This window comes from Siphateles boraxobius, unplaced genomic scaffold, assembly GCF_051911475.1.
Source record: "Siphateles boraxobius isolate OS27281-9 unplaced genomic scaffold, OSU_SipBor_1 11, whole genome shotgun sequence".
In the NCBI taxonomy this organism is placed as follows: Eukaryota; Metazoa; Chordata; class Actinopteri; order Cypriniformes; family Leuciscidae; genus Siphateles; species Siphateles boraxobius.
In genome coordinates this window covers 14,971,586-14,997,708 of record NW_027508711.1, presented here as the reverse complement: position 1 = coordinate 14,997,708, position 26,123 = coordinate 14,971,586, and the positions used below count along the sequence as shown (strand labels likewise).

The following is a 26,123-nucleotide window of genomic DNA, read 5'->3' as shown; positions in this document are numbered from 1 at the left end:
TGTAACTGTTGCAAAAAATTATACGTGACAAAACTGTCTGACGCTATTTGTTGTATGGAAGGTTACAAGATGGATGAAACAGCAATTTTGATGTCTTGTCTTTACAGAAAACATGCACAGTTTTTAATACAATATCTTTAAAAAATATATATTTATAAACGTGTGGTTACACACTATACAAACAAGGTTTAAATTATTACACAGACATCCTACGACGACGACGACAACAACTTTAGACGCATTTGTTGTTGAATTGGCTGACACCGACTGAAATGACTATTTGCTCAAAAATCATAAAATACACTTACTTCTACTACTGGAGGTGACGTTGGATCGCGAACAGTAGGCAACGATCCACACTTGACGATTAACTTTGAAGCAAGACCTGCTTTGAATTGACCCTCGTTCACAAAACAGTCGGTCAGAAAATGATTCGCGCAAACATAAATGTATTTTGGAAGTTTAAGTGGCGCCTTTCCTTCCTAAATAAAATCCATCCACTGCGTTTTCAGTGGCTCTGATGTCGAAAGTAAGTGAAAACTACTATGAACATTATTACATCCCACAACAGAACAGTTATGTTTCTTAGGAGACATTTTCGACAAGGCAGCACAAATCGTTAGAACATCGGCTGTCATCGAAACAATGGAGGATGGTGTACAGATCACCGAGGGCGGGGTCTAATCCAAAACCATAGTGTCAATCAAACCACGTCGGTGGGGCTTGCTCAATTGACAGTTCGCAAAAGCCACGCCCCCTAGTTATTGTTACTACGCCCGTCAAACAAATGGTCAAACACGACCAGCGTCACAGATTGCCATGACAGGAAGAGGTACCCGTGCGTGTCAATTACCTTTTTTGGAGCAATACCTCCGCGAAATCCTCCAGATCGAGGCAAAAGGGGTTACAGTATGCAGTGGAGGGATATATTAAAAATATAAAAATACGCAATGGAGACACGACTAGCTAGTACTATCGAGGCTAATTATTTAAGGCTATTTCTATTCGGTACGATATTGATATATGAACTGATGTTGTCAAGTAAGCTTCATGCTTTCCCCATTGCGAACGTGCACTCCTATAAAACTTTAGCCTACGAGTGCTATAGTGACTGCTGCTCATTTCCCCCCGAAAATATCATGTTAACAACAACCCTTTAGAAAACGTTATTCCTTTGTGGATCCTCTTGATCTGCTTTCTCCATGTTTCTTTGACTAATCTCGGTGTCTCAGTCTCACGCACGCACGCTGCACGCGAGTTAACCATGTTCGACACATTTAACTGGAAGTGGGGCCGTCCACACTGTTTTTATCTTTATCCATTGTAGCAGAGACAATTTAAGGACTTTGATTGTAGTTAGTCAATCTACACGTTAGAGCTGCACGATTAAGACAAAAATCATAATTGCCAATTATTCCCTTGAAATTGTAATTGCGATTATTAATTACGATTATCACAATTTACATTGAATATATATAGGCATATTATAATACATGTTTACACAAAAATTGTTAACACACACAAGTACTGTCCCCCTTTACTTAAACACATAAATTGTATGACTCATAGTAAAGACTAGAAAAACATTAGGACTATGGTAAAGCCATTAAATAGCAGTCCCAAACTAGTTTTTGGTAATAAAATGTTGATATGAGCCACCACAGTCATTTAATAATATTAAAAAATAACACAAAGTGAAAATAAAGTGGCATTTTTGGGTTATGGAAACGACAGTTACCATGGTGAATACGCAATACTAACAAGAACTGTTAATGAAACACCTTCTGGTGAATAGAATGAAAATCATACCTGCGTGCAAATCCTTCTCAGCTAACACGTGATTTATTGGTATTTTACTTTTATTTCGTGACTTACTAATTTACATTGTAACGACGTTACTCGTAGTTTCTTTTGCACTTTATACAGTGAAGCGATACACAATTGAAGAGTGCGCGCTACGAGCACAGTATAACGGCTGACAGGACAGTAAAGTCCGTTTTTCTGTGGTGAAAGACTTTTTATTTCAGCGTATACTTACGTCGCTGCCTGGTATGTCATATTGTGCTGGGTTTTCTGAAGTAGTCGTGATTCGCCTCTCATAACATAATTATGCTCTTAACACACACACGCAGAGTGGATTTCTTTTGTAATCGCGGCCTTGAACGATTACGTAATCGTGGCATCCGTAATCATAATCGCAATTAGAAATTCGATTAATTGTGCAGCCCTAGCTCACGTTGTGTTTTCGGCTTTGGAAACGGAAAGAACACAACTCCTCCAGACACTCTCTCGGGGTACCTAGTGTCCGATTTACAAACGCCGTGGGCCGTGGTGGAATTTTCTTGGTAAAAATCTCTATGAACCCTGTAATTAAACACCTATTTTGTGGCTTTGCTTTTTTAGCGAGCCATTTATGTGTATGATTCTGTCTCCTCTAGTGTGCATGTCGGGGCCGCTGTGTTAACAAACTTTGTCGCTGCCGCAAGGGAAAAATGACCTGTGGAGAAAACTGTCTCTGTGACCATGAGAAATGTCGCAATATGGAGAACCGCAACAATGTGGTTAGTATGTTCTTTTAAAGAGCCAGGGGTTGTCGGTTTACTCTGTGAATCACCATGTCCTTCTCTTATTTCTTCTGCCATTGTCCTCAGGATCATACTCAAACAAGTGAAGTGTCTAAGGAGCCTGCTGCCGTTCCTGAGGACCCCACAGCTGTCAGCTCTCTAGATTCTACGTTTTTCAGACCTCCTAGTGTGCCACCTACTAAAAAGGTAAGACCAAGGGTGAATTTTCTTTGACCAATTCTCTTTCTGAAGGAATGGTTTACACCAAATGGAAATGAAGAAAATATGGCAGAATAAGAAAAAGCAGACCTTTAATATTTGAGTAAATTAGAATTCATACATACAAGGATTATACAATCTTCAATTGTGAACATGTCTTCTATCAAAAATGTCACTGTGGTTTAACGGTAAAAAAATATATAAAGTTTTTTTTTGGGGGGGGGGGGGGACCTTGATTATCAGTAGACCTTGATTATCAGTAGACCTTGATTATCAGTAGACCTTGATTATTGATCTCAACCCTATAAAAAATTACTATGTCAATAACAAATAACAAACAGAGTGGAAAATATACTTTTTAAAAAAAAGAATCTTCGTCCAGGGTTCCCACAGGTCCTTGAAATCTTCAAGTTTGTGAATCTGAAATGAATCGCATGCACTAACCCTTTAACCCAATACTGCTTCTCTGTTTGTTATCAGACCATTGGTAAAGTTTTCAGTGATCCAGTAATTGAATTCTTTCAAACAATCAGTCCAAAACAGCGCTAATCTAAAGACCAGGCTGATTATATCAGAGAGAATACAGACTTGCATTGCGTTTTTAGTGAATTATTCATTCCAATGTGTACTTTGCTTTAAACACAAGCTCTGTCATATTCTGTGATTGTTTCTGAAGAGCGCAATTTTGGTGATGCACAGGAGTCGTACAGTAAGCGCTGTTTTATTGATGCACAAACAAACAACTCTGTATGTGCTCAGTTGATCAATGATTGCCTGCTGCATTTATGTACAGACACAGTTCAGTAAATTCCCGTTGTTTCCCCACACACTCGATAATGTTTGATTTATATACTTTGCTGTGTTTAGTAATCGTAGGTTTATGCAAGTTGATGCAAGGGCAGTTGATTTAGGTTTTTTTTGTGTCTTCATGGGTCCTGTTCGGTATTGAGCTTGACTCGTCTGAAATAAAAAGGTGTCTTTGTTGTTGCTCTGTGCATGCTACAATATATATATATATATAAATTTTTTTTTTTTTAGTGGTGGGCATAGATACATTTTTTTAATCTAGATTAAAATGGCTCATTTGAACTCTGCCGAAGGCATTCAGAATATGTGCGCTACCCAAACAATGACTAAAAGTAAGTCTTTGAGAACGGGTTTCTCAAGCCCACCTGGCTTGAGAAACCCGTTCTCAAAGACTTACTTTAGACCAGGGGCTCATCTCATCGTTTCCAAAATGCATCACAAACTGCTTGAGACTGTTCTACTATGACAATTACTGATGAAAATAAATCATGTTCAATCAGATGTACTTGGGTTTACTAACTGATAGAGCTGTGCTGACGGGCTTGCCTCGGTTGCACTCAAACATAGTAGTTTGACGACGACTCTTCCCTTGCGCTACATCAGTGCTTGGCCCGTCATTTACCGCATTAGCTAAGGGATGCTTTGCGTTTAGGTGGTACTTGAGACTGTCAGCTGAACGTGCGGAATGCTTTTCAGAGAAGATAAGGTAACTTATTTTAGCACAATTCACACCCAGCGGTAATTCTGGAAAACAAAATCTCCGGATGCTCCACATGAAACTTTGGTCTTCCGACCTTTTAACATCGTGTTGATTTATTTTGGTTAATATGTGTGAGGGAGAAAGAGCAAGACAGTGCTTAGTGTGGAGATGAAGTCGCCTGGCTCCGAAGTGAGAGAGTGTGCGCGCGACCAGGTCTCTCTCTCTCTCTCTCTCTCTCTCTCTCTCTCTCTCTCTCTCTCTCTCTCTCTCTCTCTCTCTCTCTCTCTCTCTCTCTCTCTCTCTCTCTCTCTCTCTTTGCTCGTTCTTTCAGTTAAACATGTGCTCTGTCACAAGCGCAGCAGTTCATCTACATTACTCATCGATCAAATAAGACTTTGGCGGGACAAAAATTTGCTAACAGGAAACAACATAATTTGTCTCGTTTAGTAAAATAAAGCCAAGCTTTAGATCGCCTTTCCACTCCATGTTTACCTCCTCTGCTCAAATTGCTTTGACATCATGAATGAGCACAGATGCGTATAGGACGTCGCGCTATGGTGCCCGATAAAGGACAAAAGGGAAAGTTGTGAGTTCACGGTCTGTATATTATGGCTGGGACTCGGAGCAGGAGCATCGAGAAAAGGAATCGTTTACGTCGAGGGCATACAATATCGATGGTTCGTAAAACTTAGAACCGGTTCTCGAGTGGAACTGGTTTTCAATTCCCATTCCTGTCCCCTACAGTGCAATTCGGCTGTATACTTCAGCGCTAAAATAGATTTTTTTTTTTTTTTATCGCCCGATAAGAGTCTCACGTTAACGCCGATAACGCCCACCAATAATATATATATATATATATATATATATATATATATATATATATATATATATATTAGGGCTGGGAAAAGATTAATCGTGATTAATCGCATCCAAAATAAAAGATTGTGTTTACATATGTGTGTGCACTGTGTATAATTATTTTGTGTATATATATATATATATATATATATATATAAATACACACGCATCCATGTATATATTTTCATGTACAGGTCCTTCTTGAAAAATTAGCATATTGTGATAAAGTTCATTATTTTCCATAATGTAATGATAAAAATTAAACTTTCATATATTTTAGATTCATTGCACACCAACTGAAATATTTCAGGTCTTTTATTGTTTTAATACTGATGATTTTGGCATACAGCTCATGAAAACCCAAAATTCCTATCTCAAAAAATTAGCATATTTCATCCGACCAATAAAAGAAGTGTTTTAATACAAAAAAAGTCAACCTTCAAATAATTATGTTCAGTTATGCACTCAATACTTGGTCGGGAATCCCTTTGCAGAAATGACTGCTTCAATGCGGCGTGGCATGGAGGCAATCATCCTGTGGCACTGCTGAGGTGTTATGGAGGCCCAGGATGCTTCGATAGCGGCCTTTTGAGCGGCACTGTGAGCAGGTGCCAGGTCATGCTGAAAAATGAAATCATCTCCATAAAGCTTTTCAGCAGATGGAAGCATGAAGTGCTCCAAAATCTCCTGATAGCTAGCTGCATTGACCCTGCCCTTGATAAAACACAGTGGACCAACACCAGCAGTTGACATGGCACCCCAGACCATCACTGACTGTGGGTACTTGACACTGGACTTCAGGCATTTTGGCATTTCCTTCTCCCCAGTCTTCCTCCAGACTCTGGCACCTTGATTTCCGAATGACATGCAAAATTTGCTTTCATCCGAAAAAAGTACTTTGGACCACTGAGAAACAATCCAAGCTGCTTCTCTGTAGCCCAGGTCAGGCGCTTCTGCCGCTGTTTCTGGTTCAAAAGTGGCTTGACCTGGGGAATGCGGCACCTGTAGCCCATTTCCTGCACACGCCTGTGCACGGTGGCTCTGGATGTTTCTACTCCAGACTCAGTCCACTGCTTCCGCAGGTCCCCCAAGGTCTGGAATCGGTCCTTCTCCACAATCTTCCTCAGGGTCCGGTCACCTCTTCTCGTTGTGCAGCGTTTTTGCCACACTTTTTCCTTCCCACAGACTTCCCACTGAGGTGCCTTGATACAGCACTCTGGGAACAGCCTATTTGTTCAGAAATTTCTTTCTGTGTCTTACCCTCTTGCTTGAGGGTGTCAATGATGGCCTTCTGGACAGCAGTCAGGTCGGTAGTCTTACCCATGATTGCGGTTTTTAGTAATGAAACAGGCTGGGAGTTTTTAAAAGCCTCAGGAATCTTTTGCAGGTGTTTAGAGTTAATTAGTTGATTCAGATGATTAGGTTAATAGCTAGTTTAGAGAACCCTTTCATGATATGCTAATTTTTTGAGACAGGAATTTTGGGTTTTCATGAGCTGTATGCCAAAATCATCAGTATTAAAACAATAAAAGACCTGAAATATTTCAGTTGGTGTGCAATGAATCTAAAATATATGAAAGTTTAATTTTTATCATTACATTATGGAAAATAATGAACTTTATCACAATATGCTAATTTTTTGAGAAGGACCTGTATATACTGTATATATTTATTTATAATTTATATTATATATAAATATTTTATATATAAATAAAAAAATATCTTATATGTATACATGCATGGGGGTGTGTTTTTATATATACAAAATGATTATACACAGTGCACACACATATATTATGTAAACACAATCTTTTATTTTGGATGCGATTAATCTTTTCCCAGCCCTATATATATATATATATATTGACAGCACTAATATAAACAATATTTTATGTTTATTAGAAATCTCCTAACAGAAATACTGAAGGGGGTTTAGAAATGTTAAAGTCTAGAATCACTTCGAGTTTAAATTTAACTTCTGACTAGGATTTCTTTGCGTGTGCAGTTCCAGGAGGAGTTAATATAATCATCTATGCTATTTTGACAGTGTGTACATGTATAAGTGTTGGCATGGCCCATTTGAGACAATTTACTTTTGTAATATATATACTCGATATAGTGTTTTATATTGTATCAACTGTATTCCGGAATTACTAGATATGACAAATCTTTCCAACATTCTAAAAGTTTTTGGTCAGTGTATTCAGACTGAAGACTGTTTAGCTACATTACATGATTTATTTGTAGGTAGAAAAATGACTGCAGTTTAAAGGAGAAAATACTGAATGGTATTGACTTAATTTGCACACGGTTTGTCTGAAAGCATATTAAAAACACCACATAGACATATAAACAACATTAAAAGCTTGATTTTCACCACAGGGGGACTTTAAAATAAGCTGAAAATGCAGGCTGATGGCTTCAGCAGAAGCAAATACCATGGATTATCAACCTCGTAGTTTGCAGTTGATTTGTCTTTAAAGGTTTATAAGTTATCATTAAAAATCAATTTCCCTATAGAGAAACGGAATTTGGAATTGCATAACTCCTGAAACAAATTAAGACAAATACTGAAACTTGAGTCTTATATCTTTTTAATAATGTTTGCCTGATTATTTTTGTGATTCGTTAAACATTTAACATGCAGAATCCCTGACAGCATTCAAAAGAAAACTGAAAACTCATCTCTTCCGTGAGTACTTAACATAAAAAATAAAAATAAAATCCTTCTCTTTTAAATCTTTCCTTCCCTTTTAAATCTTCCCTTGTCTGGCTTTTGCTACTCTGAGCAATGTCTGAACTTTGTATTTTGAGCACTTCTTGCATTGTTCTTCCCTCTTCACGATGACTCGCTTAAGTCCTCAGTTGTAAGTCGCTTTGGATAAAAGCGTCTGCTAAATGACTAAATGTAAATGTAACATTTATGACCTAAAACAGGGTATCGGCGGGGTCTTGAAAAGTATTAAAAGGTGATAAATCAATTTTGGGAAAATTAAGACCCTTAAAAAGTATTAAGTCTTATCACGGCTTTATAAAGTCTTACATTTTGAAAGTATTTTTTCTGAATTAGCTGTCCAACAGTTTGAGTCCCAAAAACATCATAAAAGTGTGTGAATTTAGTAATTTTCGGTCGAATGTAAATAATGGTGTCAAAACTGCCGTATCAGTTTGAGCCAGAATCAGACCCAGAAAGCGGCAATGAAGAGAGTCAAGCAGAACCTCCCCAAACACGGCTCTTACAAAACGTTTCTGAATGGTACATTTTTGAATCATTATTATTATTCTATTCTACTATTATTATATAAGAATTTCGATATGCTGTTACTTGAAAATGCTACTGCTGCTTGTAAGCTTTTGAGAAACGGTTTTCTCCTGATTAAATGTTAAATATAACTGAATAAATGACTGAGTAATACCGTTTTTTTGAAGTTATTGTTTTGTAGATATAATGAACAACCGTTTATCTATTCACAAAACTTAGTTTACTCTGTGTATCGTTTTCTTTAGGTGTACATGTGGCAACTGTGTTAAAATGCCAACAGAACCTGAAAACAGCAGCCGAAGTTCGCTGTTGCGATTACATATAATTTTTTGAACTTTATACACGTTTGTCTTATACACACAAAATAGCAAGGAACTAAATAGCTACAAACAGCGTTGGCATTGGTTTATGTTCATGACCAAATCGAAAAATTACGTCATAAAGTATGGAAAATAAATTTACAAAATTAGTAGGCTACATAATTACAAATTCAGGTCCAAAATGTCTGTACGCGTTTGTCATAGACACACGAAATAGCATAACTAAGTGGCTACAAATCCAGCGCTGGCATTTGTTTACGTCCTTGATAAACTAAAGCATTACGTCTAAAATTATACATGCAAATACATTTAAAATTATTAAAGGGTTAGTTCATCCAAAAATGAAAATGATGTCATTAATGACTCACCCTCATGTCGCTCCAAGTCCGTAAGACGTCCGTTCATCTTCAGAACACAGTTTAAGATATTTTAGATTTAGTCCGAGAGCTTTCTGTCCCTCCATTGAAAATGTATGAACGGTATACTGTCCTTGTCCAGAAAGGAAACAAAGACATCATCAAAGTAGTCCATGTGACATCAGTGGGTTAGTTAGAATGTTTTGAAGCATCGGAAATACATTTTGGTCCAAAAATAACAAAAACTACGACTTTATTCAGCATTGTATTCTATTCCGGTTCTGTTGGGGATCCGCGTTCACGAGTCCGATGACGTAAGACGCTGCTGACATGTATCTGGTGCGTCCGTGTATTCGGGTTCAAATAAATATGGCTGGGCAAAAAATTGCAAGTCTTCCTCTGTGTGGAAATCCTTAGACATGTTTGTGAAGATTGTTTTGTTTCCAGCGTGCGTCTCCCTCAGACTGTAAACGAAGCTCGGGCGCACCAGACACGCGTCAGCAGCGTCTTACGTCAGCAGCGTCACTGAACGCGGATCCCCAACAGAACCGGAAGACAATACAATGCTGAATAAAGTCTTAGTTTTTGTTATTTTTGGACCAAAATGTATTTCCGATGGTTCAAAACATTCTAACTAACCCACTGATGTCACATGGACTACTTTGATGATGTCTTTATTTCCTTTCTGGACAAGGACAGTATACCGTTCATACATTTTCAATGGAGGGACAGAAAGCTCTCGGACTAAATCTAAAATATCTTAAACTGTGTTCTGAAGATGAACGGAGGTCTTACGGGCTTGGAGCGACATGAGGGTGAGTCATTAATGACATCATTTTCATTTTTGGGTGAACTAACCCTTTAAGTCTTACTTAATGTTTGTGGCCCAACAACTGCTGCCTCTGGTTTTAAAGTTGGAACTGCTTCATGCTTTAGAAACAGTTTGTTGTTGAATCCGACATTGAATTTGTGGAGATTCTGTCTTCTGTAAAATGCGCAGCACATAGAGCTACATTACGATTGTAATTTTCTGGAACATAATCAAACATAAATTGTAGCCATTGCTGACAAACTACAGCGTCTGCAGGAAGCCCAAACACAGAAGACCTGACAGCTCGGTGAAAATAACACACTTTCGACGGCATGGCTACTGCTCTCCACTATAACTCTTCCTCTTCGACAAAGCTGCAGAAATATGGCCATGCCCCCTTTTTTGATTATTCCGGAGGGAGGGTTGGTTAAGGGTTAGTTGCGTATAAAACCTGGGAAGTATCTCGTTGTAGTCCCATTCTAGTCGTTTATGTAGGCATTAAACTTCCTGATTTTTAAAAGACGATATCTCTGCTTACGTTGAACTTTCAGCGCAGCAACTTTGCAGATACTGTTCATGCACCAACAGCAACATTACACACTATTTTAAATGAAAAAAGTGAAATCGCAATGTGGCAACCACCCCTTTAAATTCATTGTAACGTCTCCTCCAGCACGTCCCAAAGACTTTCAGAGAGCTGGACTCTTGCATCGTCAATACAAGAACTTGACCAAAAATTGATGCACCTCCTGATGGATATGACATCGCAATATTTCCATGAAGAGGTGCATCACTGGACTATATGGAGTGGGCAGTGTTTATGACCTACACTGCAGTCAGCCACTAGGGGGCGATTGAAATGCGTCAGCTTCACTTTCAGGACTTGTGCGACACCCTTGGTTACACCACACAACATTGAGTCATTAAATGTAAAGTCTCGTTTAAAGATTTTTTTTCTTTATCTTGGCCATTTTTATTTGTCATTAACCCTGAAAATAACATCATGACTTTCTAATTAGGAGTAAATGATGACTGTGTAGGCTATTCCTTTAAAGTCACTCTTGGTTAAACGCACTTGTTTGCTGTATCATAAACAGGAGATTGGAGACATGGGCTGCTTGCCTGCTCATCTGAAGCTTGAAAAAAAGCCAGTCGCTGCTGACAACGAGAGTGACAGCGATGACTCTGAAGCGATGAACAACACTTCCAGCTTCCTCCGGAGGAACAAGAGAGGCCTAAATAACTTCAAAAACAGCTTCTTCTCTGGCTGCACACCCATCCGTGAAGAACATTAGTAGTACAGTAGTAGAATGTAATAATTATTTTGCTAATAATCCTGCTAATAATCCTGCTAATTATCTTTTCGTCTTGTCTTTTTTTCATGTGGTTTAAATGTATGCATTTGTTTGTTAAATTGGTAGTTTATCATTAATGGTAATTCATTTGAATGAATGGTTAATAATGCACTAACAATATGAGCTGCACACGTTATGAGTAATTTTATAAACTTTTAAGCAATTTGCCTGTATGACATTTGAAAGTCATGGTTATAGTTATTTCTATTAAAGTCTATTGACTTCATTTTTATTTTTGTGGTGTTCATTTCTTAACCTATTGCTGTTAAAATATCTAAATGCACAAATCCTTTTTAAATTCTGCCTGGAAAAAGGCTATTTTAGAATGCTGTAATGTTATGCATGGTTAATTCCAATATTACATAATGGGTGACGGGTGCATATTTTAGCCAAGTGCTGCAGACTTTTTCTGCTCATGTGAAAAGTGAATGTAGACTCCCTTTGGTCTGTAAATATTGCTCAAGTCCCTCCTTCAGTGGTGATCACAGTTAGAGGCCACTATGCTTAATTGAAGTTCGATCACTTACTGAAGACTAGAGCTGGGTTAAAGTATCAATTCCTCAATTTTAATCTATTCTCATTTTGACGAACCGATATCGATTCTTAAATCCCAAGAATCGATCTTTCAGTTAGTGCTGGGTTGTTGTTTTTTATTGATAAATGAAAGTTGTTAGAGCATCTAATAAATCGCAATAAGCTTTGTGATTTGTTACTTCTGATATGAAGTTCGCCTTCAGTTCAAGCGAAGTAGCAGTAAAATAGTTTCATATGAGGTATGCAAATAGTATGGGACGTCCCCTAAAAGAACTAGGCCATTTTTATTTATAGAAATTGTCTTTATTGGTCTCTGAAGTAGTGTAATGTCACATCTTCAAAACGCTGCAGTAAAATGGTTTTATAAGAGGTATGCATATAGTATGGGACGTTCCCTATAACAATGGGACATTCTTTTTTTTCCTACTTATTAAAAATAAGGTCTATATAGATGTATAAATTGGAATGACACATATCCAAAATGCTGCAGAAAAATGGCTTCATATTAGATGTGCATATAGTATGGGACGTCCCCTATAAGAACTGCCCTTTTTTCTACTTAGAAATGAGGTCTTTATAGGTGCATAAGTTGGAGTAATGTCATACATCTCCAAAACACTGCAGTGAAATGGTTTGATTTGAGATATGCAAACAGTATGGGATGTCCCATATAATTAATTGTTTTGGCACACCACGCCGAGTGGCGCTATGCATTGTTCTAAAGTCTGGTTTTATTCTGGCATGTTGAATTAGTGTTCGACAAACGCGGCGGTGCGTTCATTTGGATTTATTTTTCTCATAACAGCACAAATAACTTAATAGGCTACTCCGTTATTTTTTGGTCATACAGATAAGAGTAGAGTAGCCTACATTGTTCAAAACTGTAAACTTTTATTCATATTAGGCTAACGACAAAAGTTTATCTGTCGTCTCTGTCTCCGGGTACTGCGAGTCACAAAAATGAACCGACAGCACAAGTTTGCCTCAGCTCAGTCACGATAAGAAGTCGGCTATGTCTAAAGCCTTTAAATGTCTAAATATTTAATAAATGTCATCTGATTATGTAATCCATCTGAAACCGAAAGGTTCAGAGGATCCACTCAAACATGTTTAAATATCATGTGAGCGCTTCCCATTGAGGAAAGGACAAGGCAAGGGTGAAAATATCGCTCTAATTAAAGGGGCTATGTGTAGTTTTTAGCGACCTCTAGCGGTGATGTTTCAGATTGCAACCAATTTTTACAAGAGCGCTTGTGCGCGTCCGCGTGCTCGAACTCAAGAGCGACCACTCAACTTTCAACACACCTGAGAAAGCATCACAATAGGGATGAAAGCCAACTCGGTCTGTTTTTATACCTAAATGTATACCTAAACCTAAAACAAAGCGGAGTTTTCTCCATAAGACAAACGCTCTTCCGATGTTGATCTGTGTTTTCGTCCGAAGTTGATTCCGATTCGCGTTTGGCCTGATGAGCTTCAAGCAGATAAAACTCTTTGTTTGTTATTTATGTGGAGTTTGTGTTGGAGTGTGTGTTGTGCTGGAGGCAGGTTATTGTTTGGTGTTATCAGACTCCATGTAGTTAGCTACAGTGCCGTCGCATAGACTGTATCCACCTTATTCTGCTCTAAACAATGCGCGCCGCCATGACGACGACTCCGGTTGCCTACTTCCGGTTCGTACTGTATTAGCAGTGAGAGAATGAGTTCAGGCTCTATATGTGCTGTTGTTGGTTGTTTTAACAATTCATAGAAGATAAAAAGCTTTTTAGAAACTGAGTGCTTTGAGCATAAGATAAAAAGGAGAGAATGCCTATGTCCGGTTCGTATCAGCTACATTCAATACCAGAGAGTAGACGTTTTTGGTTAGCTGCGCTAAAACTGAAGCATCCAACGAAATAGGTGTAATGCGTTAGCAGTAGGGATGGGCATTTCAAGCAAAAATAATATTCGAAGATCGCTGGGTATTATGCAATTAATATTCGAGAATCGCACCCCTCCATCACATCATGCACACATGCATGTATAGGCTATAGGCTACACACCAGAGCATGTGAGCAAAGCGGAGCAGTGTGACGGTTAAATATAAGTTTTAAAAAAAACATACGTTTTATATTTAAGTTTCACAATATAATGTTTTTTTTATTATTTCATCTATTTTGATTATATGAAAAGGGAACCGCATAAGATGAGTCAGATATGATCATAAGATGCCCATGCCCAATATATCGGATAACATTTGGAATGGCTCAGACATGATTTTGACCACTTATCAAGTTTTGTTTTGTAGAAAGCCTTTCTTTAAAGTGAATTTCGTTTTGTATAAATTGTATCTTCATTTTTATCAATGTTTTATCAACAAATTGCCTGGAATAATAAATAAGAAGCACAAATAGTAGATATACAGGACGCGGAGGCGCGGGCGCGTGAACTGGAGCGCGTCTGATTAATTAACGAAACTCAGCGTATAAGTTACTTGCCTCACATACATGATAAGTATATCTATAGAAAGCTTGAAATGTGTACTTTTAAACAAAATAATTAAAAACGAGCAGAAATGGGCTGCACTCTGCTTTTGTATAGGTTAATTCGTATTAAGTATGCATTTCTGTCTATAGGCGCGTTCACTACTGCGAAGATGGCGAGTCAGCATCATCAAATTCATCTTTGCAGTCGACACTTACAGAAAACACTAGTTATTAATAAACAATTCAAATGTTTAATGCATAATCATTTCATTTTGCCGGGGGTTTTTTGTGGCAAGCTTATGCGTGCGTTGAGATGCAGAATAGGCAATATATTACGAAAACGCTCATTATGGTTTAGCATTCTCTCCCATATAGTATACATAACTCCCAACCCAATTTCAGTCGTGCACGGGCATGGGCAGCCCTACTTATTTCACATATTTTCTAACCAGCACATCACTGCGGCGTTCTGAGCAAGCGGCGCTTAATCTTCATAAAGCTTCGAACCGGAAAAGGACAACCGGCTTCCGGCTCAAACCCGCTATGAATCATGGGTAAATTCGCTAACCAGGAAAAAGGTGGATAAAAGGAGAGAGGCTCGGGAGCGCGCATTTACATCACATCCGATGGATTTCGCGGTATATCCGACCCGGAGCCTTCACATAGAAATAGGAATACTGGCCTTCAGAGGTAATAGCAAAACCTGACAAGTGGATCGTTTTAATGTGTGATTACAACCCCTTCACACACAGGCAATAAAAAAGGATTCATTTTAGAAGAACAGCTACATATAGCACCATTAAAGCATGTGGTTTTAAACGTTTTAAGATTATATGTGCTCGCTGGTTATTTTGTATACGCCCTTCGCTAAGCACCGCCCTCCCTAGTTACTGTTGCTACGCCTCAAGCTTTCGCCGCCTGGCACGTCTATTACAGTGTGTATGCACTGGTGTCAGACATTCCTAATGCGATATGTCATTTTTGGCGAACATGTGAAATATCTGAGAGCAAGACAAAAGGGACTGCAGTATGCATTCGAGGGATATATCCACGACATAATATGCAACCAAGTAGCGAATAAACTTCCATGATAATTTCATAAAAATTGAAGCTAAAGCCTAACGTTATAGTCCCAGTGCAAGCAGCAGCGCCTCATTCGCTGACCATTCAAATGGGAAACACACAAATTGAGGAACAGCTATGTTCGTGCACAGCAGGATAAGTGAATGTGAAAATAATCTAATAATTGTAAATCAAACCGTTTATCCATAAATCTTGTGGAATAACACTAACACCGTGAGAGCCGCGATTTGATTGTGTTGAAGTTACTCAGTCAGGGGTAACGTTAGGCCGTCGAATAACAAAATGCTGAAATATATTTTAAAGTATGTCAGTGAGCCTCCGTCTTGTCTTTAATCGTCTTATTTTACGTTAAAATATATGCATTATGAACAAAGAGCCGTCATTATTTCCAACTTCCAAGCAATAAGTGTTTTTTTTTTAATCCTGTCGACATTTAGTTGTGAATGTGGTCTCACACTGCTTGATCCACGCACATCATTTCTCCCCTTGACTTTTAGATTTTCGGGAAAGAAAAAAATTCCACTCCCACAACCCTTCGGCGTGTTTCCCTCGCTCGAAAGCTTGCCAGACCTCCCGCGCCTAGTTACGGTTGCTAAGACACGATTGGCCAGTGGCCGTTTTCGGGCGTGGCTTAGCGAAGGGTCAATTATAGGCAGTTTAACTCTTCAAACATTTATTTTAATATTTCCCATTCCAGCATTTTTTTTCCACTGGCTCAAAGGGTTAGGCTACTGAGATTTTACGGGTATGGCTTAAATTGTAATTTGTTCATTGATGAAATATGGCCAATATACTGGTAAATCTGTATATTCTATTGAAGTTCAGCTATGAAATGTAAAAGATGAAACCTGAATAAAGTTGTTGATGTGAAGCAATAACTGGTGTTATTGAATATATAATTAATAAAATAATAAAAATAATCAGTGTAATACTGTACTTTGTTTTACTGTAGGCCTATGCTTAAAACTACTGTAGTTAGTTTTACAGTAATTTATATTTATATAAAATATCAGTATTTATATAAAATATCACAGTAAAATGATAGCTTGCTGGCTATTTGTTGCCAGTAAGTTACATTTGATTTTACGTAAAATTTAGTAAACAAACTACAAACAAAACTCCCTCGTGGGGGAAAATGAAAACCATAACAGGCAGAATCAGGAAACACAAGGAACATGGACAACTTGGACAACGAACCAGCACAGGACTGCAAACACAGGGAGACTAAATAGGGAAACAAGCATAAAAGGGTAAAGAGGCAGGCAGGTGGGACAAAATGATTCAATAATGAGATAACAAGATGGACGGGGCTAGACAATTGACAGGAGAGCACATGGCACAAGGAAATACATGACAAGCCATGTGCTCACAACAGACCAGACTAAACACAAACACATGACAAACCGGGAGTGTCAGAGCTCTGTCACCAAGATATAAACCACAGAATTGACAGAACCCTGACAGAGTGTCCATGCCATGAGAGCTTGTTTATGAGTCAGTATTTTTTTCAATTGAATAATTACAATTCAATAAAACTCAGAGGTCACCCAATTGCTTGAATACATATTTGGGAAAGGAATTCCAAATACTGTCTTAATTCTTTAAATATTGAATAAGCCCAAATACATTGTTCAAGCATCATAACTTAACACCTTTGCACCATGATCTTTGTATAGGCGTAAAACTTATTTTCTCTAATAATGTGGCATGTTACATTTACATTTATTCATTTAGCTGATGCTTTTATCCAAAGCGACTTACAATTGCTATATTTCAGAGGTCGCACGCCTCTGAAGCAAATAGGGGTTAAGTGTCTTGCTCAGGGACACATTGGTGTCTCGCAGTGGATTCGAACCCGGGTCTCTCACACCAAAGACATGTGTCTTATCCACTGCGCCATCACCACCCCTATATTTTTCCAAATTAATTCAAATTAAAGGTTTAGTTCACCCAAAAATGAAAATGATGTCATTAATGACTCACCCTCATGTCGCTCCAAGCCCATAAGACCTCCGTTCATCTTCAGAACACAGTTTAAGATATTTTAGATTTAGTCCGAGAGCTTTCTGTCCCTAGTGATGATAGTAAATAAACATTCATTTTCACAAACAAAGCCACCAACAGAGATATACTGTGCAGAGGAGGAGGGACCTAATTTTAAAAAAAAATTAATTATAATTTATTAATCATTCCATATAAAAAAAAAACATGTATAGCCTACTAACAGAATATGGTTTGATTTTATTTTATTACAAATTGTCACGCTTTGGCTGATGAAGCAGACAGATGAAGCTTGATCCAAAAATATAGCAAAGCTTTAATGTGCGCAGGTAGTTGAACAGGACACAACAGCGTGTATCACATAGACACGAACAATAACCGACAAGGGACTGAACTGAAAGGGGAGAATATACACAGTATAAACGAGGGAACTAACAAGAACAGGTGCAGACAAGACAGAACATAATTGTGACATGAGAACATGTGGGCTACATCAATGGTAACAGGGTTAACTCTGGATTAGACAGAGCTTTGGACAAAAGCAACCATTCAATTCTGGAGATGAGCTTTTCTATAGCTTCAACAAGAGTTGAATATTTTCCCAGGAAAATTGTTTAAAAGTATAGCAACATCTGCTGACTTATTAGAAACATGAGAGAAAAGTATTTTATCACTGGTTTGACCAGAATTTTTCATCCATGTCAACAGAATGAGATTCTTGGAAAAGAAAGCAGTGTGCCCTTTCATTTTTACTAAAAAAGGAACAGTGATTTCCTTTTAACAAAATCTTTATGTTAAGTGAAACATAAGAGAACATCTTGTTATGAGAAAAACAACCAAAGGATTATCATCACTCTTATCCCCAAACCAAATTAATAGACAAATTTAGACCTATAACCCTGCTTAATAATGTCTATAAAATTTGAACAGATAAAAAACTGGAATTTCACAGATTATTTCAGAGACACGGTCAGGTTTTTTAAAAGGGCGTTCAATTCACAATAATATACGACTTGTGCTCGATTTATTGGATTAGAATTATTTGGTTGAAAATTAAGTTTTATTTTATTTATAGAATTTTTTATAGCTTTTGACACAATTTAACAAAATGTTATGTTTCGTACTTTTATTATTTGGATTAGGAGAATTTTATTCATTTTGTCAAATTTATTTATAAGGACAGTAATAGGTCAGTTATATTACCTCAGGGTACATCTTCAAGATTTTCAATTGATAAAGTAATCAAACAAGGTTGTCCCATCTCTCCCCTACTCTTTATTGGTGTAGCGGAAATGCTTTCCATTCTTAAAAAAAATTCTGAATTTGAAAAATTGGCTGATGACACAACCATATACATGAAAAACATTAACCAAGTCCCAAAAATTCTCCAAACTATAGAGCTTTTCTCTAGGGCGTCTGGTTTAAAATTAAATTTGAAAAAAAAAAAAAAGTGAATTATTACCAATTCATAACTTCGTTTTACAATATTCCTGTTAAATACCTAGGTAAACATATTACAAAGGATAATACCTCATAATCTAAACACCTGGAATAATCAAGATAAGTGTAAATCTTATTTGAATTTGTGGTCTCAAATAGATATTTCTATTATTGCATTTCTAGACTCATTTACAGTGTCTCACTCAATCTCATTTCCTAATAATGCACTAAAAGCTAGAAATCAAGCCAACTTTTTTATTTTATCATATATTTTGTTTCATTTAATCTGGAAAAGAAAAACACACTACATTATAAATGTATTATTTTGGTAAATAAATTATAAATTTTGGTAAAAGATTATGAAGAAGGAGGGCTAAAAGCAATTGATATTGAATGTATTCATTGTACTATTAAAACGAATTGGCTAAGATCGTTTTTGAAAAATTAAAATAGTTTTTGATTTCATATCCCCAATCAAATATTTAGGAGGCATCAATATTTTCCTTAGATGTGATTATGACCTTAAAGAACTCCCTCTTAAGTAATCAATGTTTCATCAACAGGTTTTTCTTTATTGGAACATTATCTATAAGCATAATTTCAGTCCAATTGGTGGGAGAAAGGAATATGGTCTGTGATGCATATATTATATAATACCAGAGTTATTGTCTTTTGAGACTTTCTGTTCAAAACTGTATTTATTCGACAGAAAACAGTTGTATGACATTATAAAAGCAATCCCACAATCTCTAATTCAGATGTCTTTCAATTTATCTTAAATTAATGTAACCCCCTGTCTTCCTTAAGCTTTTGGTGAATGAAGGTTCTCTCACTAACCTAAATTTATCCAATACTACAATTCGGAAAGACTTTGTTAAGGAATTATATCCTTTTTCTTCAAATAAAAATTCAATCTTTCAATATTTTACCAGTGTTAAGATTTTAAGAACAAGATATCTTAAATTTTCAGTTGCACCAAAAGCAAAAGAAATGCACTTTAAAATTCTTAATAGAGTGTATCCATCTAGAATTTTTTTAAGATGTTGATTTGGTCTTGATGTTAATGCTCTTTTTGTGTTGATCAGATTGAAACCACAGAACATCTGTTTTATGATTGTAAATTTGCCTGTACCTTTTGGGAGGATTTGCGTTATTTCCTAAATTTGATTTACCTGTATTAACAAAGGAAAATATAATATTTGATATGTTTATGAAAGATGAAACACATGACCTAAACAGTTAACATTTATTATTGTTGGGAAACTCATTTTTTTTTACACAAGAATAGATTCCTAAAAACACTTCCAAACTTTTACATTTTTATAATAAGCCCAAACGCGTCATCACAGTCTGTGTCAAGTCAAGTCAAGTCATCTTTATTTATATAGCGCTTTTTACATTAGGCCCTATAGATTGTTTCAAAGCAGCTTTACAGTGACAACAGAAAAATAATGCAACAAAGTTGCTATAGAGCAGATTTAACTGAAATTAGCGTTATAATCCAGCTTAAGTAAATTCAGTAATGGTTAAAGTTATTAATGTGGTTAATTTATATACATAGCCGCTCTGGAAAAAAAAAATTATGTCATCATCCAGCTGAGTTCGGTTCTCATATAGCTAATGGTGTCAGTTCAGGCAGATCAATAATATCGTTGAATATTAAATGTTCCCTATTAAGCCTGCTGCCATAGATAGCCTGCTGCACTTAATCAGCATTTACATATTATTGGAAAACATGACAGACACGTGTAGCACATGTAGACAGAAACAGTGGAGCATGTGTTATTACAGTGCATCGGATAATAAAAGAGTCATGCTTGAAAATCAAATCAAGTCATAGGCTATGCTTATTATACCGCCTTGGTTATTTCCCATTCCTTCAGTCAATCTCTAGCTGAAAAACATAATTATGGATAAACATAGATTTTTAGTAGATTGATAGTTTTTCAAAGCAGATGGTAGCGAGGCAATATTTAGACCATAAATACAATCATTGTTTGCTAACACTGATGGCACAAAGCAACCAGATTCTGAGCTAACATGTTTCAACAGCGACCATTACCTAATAAATAAAAGGACAACAAATCATTTGTCTGTTTACACAGGAGAAATGATTGCAGTTGTGTTTGCAATTCAGTGGGTAGAGGAACGGGCAAAAGAACAATCATAATATTCTCTATAAAAACAAGTCCTTATTTTTTCAAACTGGCATGATAACAATATCACATTAGTGAGTGATCTTTTTAAAGAAGATGGGTGTCTATATACATGCCGAATTCCTGGATAAATTTTATTTTCCTGTCATGCCTAGATAATTTGCCATCTTTTTTGATGCTATTCCCACAGGTGTTATTGCATTGTTTAGAGGCTTTATAGGACTTTGTTTACTTCACCACCAATTCTTGATCCCACTCAAACAATGGCAAGATTTGTTTAGAACATATTCTAGCAATAGGTCCATTCGTGCTCTATTTCAGAAAGATATTGTAACCAAATCTTACCTATTGGAGCAATTTTGTGAATATTGTGGACTGGAGAAAAGTTTGGTTATTGCCACATAAATACCTTATTGTAAATAAAGTCAGAGAAGTCTCATTTAATTTAATACATAGATTCTATCCAGTGAAAGGTTACCTAAAAAGGTTAAACCTGACATTGACATAAAATGTGATTTCTATAATGAACAAGATGAAACAACTGTACACTTATTTTAGGACTGTAATTAGGCCTATACCAATTTTTTTTGGAAGAGCTTTTGCAGGTATATTACTGATTTTGTGTACCCTCATTTTTCTTTATTTTGGAAACATGTTTTATTTGGTTTTATTAATTTGAAGAAAAACTTTGAGAAAGAATTTTACTTTATAAATCTATTACTTATCCTAGCAAAATTTCATATTCATAAATGTAAATTTTCCAATCATAAGCCATTATTCAAACTTTTTCTCAACGAATTTCACCAATACCTTCAAAAGCTTTCTGTTTCAGAGAAGGCCAGAGCAAGGAAAACATTGTCTTGTTGTGCTCTCTTCAAAAACCCCCTTTTAAAATTGTCGCATTTTCTTGTCCTAACATACTCTAATTGATAGTATCTCCTCTCCCCCCCCCCGTATTATTATTATTATTATTATTATTATTATTATTGTACATTTTTTTAAAATTTTTGTTTCTTTTTCTTTATATATATATATATATATATATATATATATATATATATATATATATATATATATATATATATATCACAAACAGCCCAAAATACTGGGCTGTGACCGGTGTTGCATTGCCGCAGCCTTTTCCCAGCTTTTCTGACCCTATGTGTGTAGTTAAATCCGTTCGGCCGCCGTGTTCAATGGAGAAGTCTGATCTACAAAATTTGCAGGCAGCATATCCCTTCCCCTTCGAGCTGTCCTGGATGAACGTGAATTCTTTTTTCCATTCAGTTAGGAATTTGCAGGCATATTTTGTCTTTTTATTCGCCATGGTCTCTTCTTTCTTCCTTTTCCCCTTCTTCTGCTTCTTTTTCTGTTCTGATTGCCGCGCTTGACTTCGAGGTGTAACTTTTATTATTGTTCGGTCTGAAACGGCGCCCTATGACGGATGGTGTAGCAATATTGATGTCCGGGTGGAAATCGGGAGAAAGGTCGGTCCGGAGATTTTCGGGAGGGGCTTTGAAATTCGGGAGTCTCCCGGAAAAATCGGGAGGGTTGGCATGTGTGAGTGGAGCATGTGTAGGCCTACTGCGTCGGATAAGAGCTAAAAGACTCATCCTTGAAAATCAAATCAAGTCATCTAAATGTCACTTCAGAATTTACTAAGAAATTCCCCACGTGTTTCTAAGGTTTTACTAGACTATTTAAAAACAACAAATCAAATTAAAAGAATTTAGTATGGTTTTCCCCATTTTATTTCCATTGATGTTCTACACTCCATCTCGGTAGGAGGCGGAAATTCAAAATATTAAGTTTTCTTGACACAAAAGCGGAAAAAGAAGTAGAAGACGAAGAAGGCGACGGCGGCGTGTAACCCGGAAGTGTTTTGAACAGTCGGCTTGTAAGTGTAAAGATGGCAGGGGTGTTTGAGGTGGAGGTTGACGGTGTGGAACACAACCATGGACACGGACATCTTGACGACGCCTCTCAGGTTGGATAACAGCTATAGCGTTACATAGATAGATGTGTGTAGATGAAGTTACAAACTGTAGATGGAAAGATGGAAACAGAGCGCGAGGCTAGCTGAATGTTTGTTGAATCTGATGATCACTCATGTCTAATAATCACATTATAACGGGGGTCTTATAAACTGTAGTATATGATACTACAATATGACAGTCATAACAGCACAGGTCAAGGGCCAAACATGTACCAATAAAATGCATGCAAAATCCTCAAAAACGAATAACACCAAACAACATCATAAGAAGCTATTAATTTCATTCTTTTTAAAATAATTTTTATCTTTTTGTTCTTAACTGCGTTGTTTAACTTTTATTATTTGTTAAACTAGGACAAATTTTTAGCAGAATCAGTGACTTGACATTGCAGTCAAGCAGGAAAATCTGGCTTTGGCAGCTCCTGAAATACAAACATATAAACACTCAAATTAATATATTACTGGTATATTAAAACACTTTTTTTGTGTCATTTCCGATAAGTCTTATTTAATTATTATAATTGTTTTCCCCCCCCTTTCCCTTTTCATGCAGGGTTTGCCATGTCTTCCCTGTCATTGTATTTGGCCATCCTTTCAACCAAAACCTGTCTATAATCTGCATGCAGATAAGAATTGATTGGGTCTAAACCCTGCAGGTTTACAGCTGGCGTACAGTGACATTAGTTTACCGTTATGCTGAAGCAGCTGCCTTACTTGCTATTGACCAATCATTCATGAGCTAGTAAGTTGAATTACTTAAAAAAGAGACCTGAAATCCTCACTGGACTGGGTATGGTCTTCCATCCAAAGTGTGGTAAATACTATAGTATACTACAATTTAGTTACTACAGTGTACTATATTATATGTACATATATAATATGTACAGTTACTAGTGTGTATATATATATTAGGGTTGTAACGGTGCACAAACATGACTGTTCAGTACTTACCTTGGTATTGAAGTCCTGGTTCCTTACAGCAGGGGGGAGAAAACTAAACACAAAATTGATGCTGCTTTTCATTTTTTCTTTTTCTTTTTTTTTTTACACAAATGTGTATATGTGTTTAAATAAGGATAAAGGGATAAAAAATATATATCTTAGCTAATGCTGTAAACTATGTGGGGAGCCCTTAATTACACATTATTATAATAAGGTTAATTACAATTAACAACAGAGGACACAAATTCAGTTGCTATTTATTTTAGATATAATAATCAACACAAAAAAGTACTGTAAATTGCACAAGGCAGTTTTGCATTAACTTCTAAATCTAATTCTAAAGTTAATTTTCTACTCATTTATTTTTTAAATATAGACTAATCACTTACACAGTGGCTATCATAAGTAGTTTTCAAGACACATTTATTTAAACATACATTAAATAATACATATTTATAATAATAACATTACTAACAAGTTAAGTAAATATAATGAATAGGCTAATATAGTGCTACAAAATGCTTCTCTCTAGAGTTCATTTCTCTAGCGAACCAACCTGCTGTTGTCGACCTGGTGCTGCCTGAGTTAAATGTAATGCTATGTGATCTACGGATCTTTCCGCAGTTGATGTACCGTTACACCCCTAATATATTGAGGGGCCTTTATTTTGATTGTCCGTCTATGCATTACCAACCAACGCATGCAGTCTCACATTGTCTTGAATCTTTCATCTTCATTTAAGCATCAAATAAATGAGATTCCTCAAAAGTGCAGTTTTTAAAAAATTAAAAAAATCTAGAGTTCTCTTTTGCGTCGTCTTGCTCTTCAGTGTTTAAATTGGCGATGCTTAAATGAGTTTAGTTTAAACACAGATAACAACGTGTGCTGTTCAGGTCTCACCTGCGTTTGCACGCTATCAACATCCGGGTGATGATGCCGTAAATGACTGGTCATATTAGAGCATATGGCACTCGCATTGAACAAAGTTTACAAAGAGTGATTGTTTTGTCCATGTCTTTTGATTATTTCTGTTGTAATGTATTGGGAAGTCAGAATGTGTATCCATCGACAGAAACATACATTAGCCAAGCTCTGTCCGTCTGTTTTACGCATTATTTTCAACTAACCATATTATTCGATGCGTCATCAGATTCAAGATGAACCGCGGTGCAAGTGCTTGCCGAACCGTGGGTGGAGAACGGTTGTTTTGGGGATTTTTCAATCGAGTTTTAATCTGGTTCTAAGATGTGGGCATAGTACTGAATCAGCCCTTTTAAGGGCTGTAAATGACCTCCGGCTATTCAGTGACGCAGGTAATCATCATGTAGCATTAATTATTTGGATCTCTCAGCAGCTTTTGATACTATTGATCATTTAATTGTGGGTGGCAGTGGCTTAGTGGTTCATGTAGGTTGTCTACAAACTGGAATGTTTGTATTCCGGTTTGTAGGAATACAAACATGGCTAATGTTGGTGCTAATGTTGGTGGTTTGATCCCCGGTTCCACCTGAACAAGTGTCGAGGTGTCCATGAGCAAGACACCTAACCCCAGCAGCTCCCAACGAGCTGGATGGCGCCTTGTATGAAACCGCCGTCGGTGTATGAATGAGTGAGTGAGTGAATGGGTGAATGTGAATGCAATATGTAAAGTGCTTTGGTGGCCATGGGTCTGTTAAAGCGCTATATAAATGCAGTCCATTTACCATTTAATCCTCAACTGCTTAAAACAGTTTGTTGGGATCCAGGGAATGATTTTAAATGGTTTTATCGCTTACTTGGAGCAAAGATCTTTTACAGTGAAATTTGGTAAATATTTTTCTTTCCCAGCACCCATTACCTGTGGGGTCCCACAAGGATCCATTTTGGGTCCAGTTTTGTTTTCACTATATGCTCCCTAAATACAGGATAAATACTGTGGTTCGGAACTGATTTTTTTTTTAATCTAAGGGCAATAGCCAAATGGACTACTTGCACTGAGCTTTGTGACGCTCTTCCTTTTTGAAATAGTACAGCTAATTTGTTTCTGGTTATATATTTTTTCCATTGTGTTGAAGTCACCTAGTCGACTAAACGCCAACTAAAATGATTCTTACATTTATTTATTTAGCTGACGCTTTTATCCAAAGCGACTTACAATTGCTATATGTCAGAGGTTGCACGCCTCTGGAGCAACTAGGGGTTAAGTGTCTTGCTCAGGCACACAATGATGTCTCACAGTGGATTCGAACCCGGGTCTCCCACACCAAAGGCATGT

General features: G+C 36.9%; 2 protein-coding genes across 3 annotated transcripts in view; both read left to right on the top strand.

Moving 5' to 3' along the window:
• Positions 1-11,478, top strand: part of kif4 (kinesin family member 4) — a 151,113-nt gene extending 139,635 nt beyond the window's left edge. The window contains exons 29-31 of the mRNA XM_077197295.1: positions 2,439-2,561; positions 2,652-2,771; positions 10,995-11,478. Of these exons, the coding sequence (XP_077053410.1) occupies positions 2,439-2,561; positions 2,652-2,771; positions 10,995-11,192 (441 nt within the window). The 3' untranslated portion in view covers positions 11,193-11,478. The remainder of the gene's footprint in view (positions 1-2,438; positions 2,562-2,651; positions 2,772-10,994) is intronic.
• Positions 11,479-22,407: 10,929 nt separating this feature from the next.
• Positions 22,408-26,123, top strand: part of rnf121 (ring finger protein 121) — a 128,763-nt gene continuing 125,047 nt past the window's right edge. Inside the window, exon 1 of one of the 2 annotated variants that reach the window (XM_077197415.1) lies at positions 22,408-22,918. In XM_077197415.1, the coding sequence (XP_077053530.1) occupies positions 22,841-22,918 (78 nt within the window). In that variant the 5' untranslated portion in view covers positions 22,408-22,840. The remainder of the gene's footprint in view (positions 22,919-26,123) is intronic. The other variant, XM_077197416.1, reaches the window with a different exon arrangement.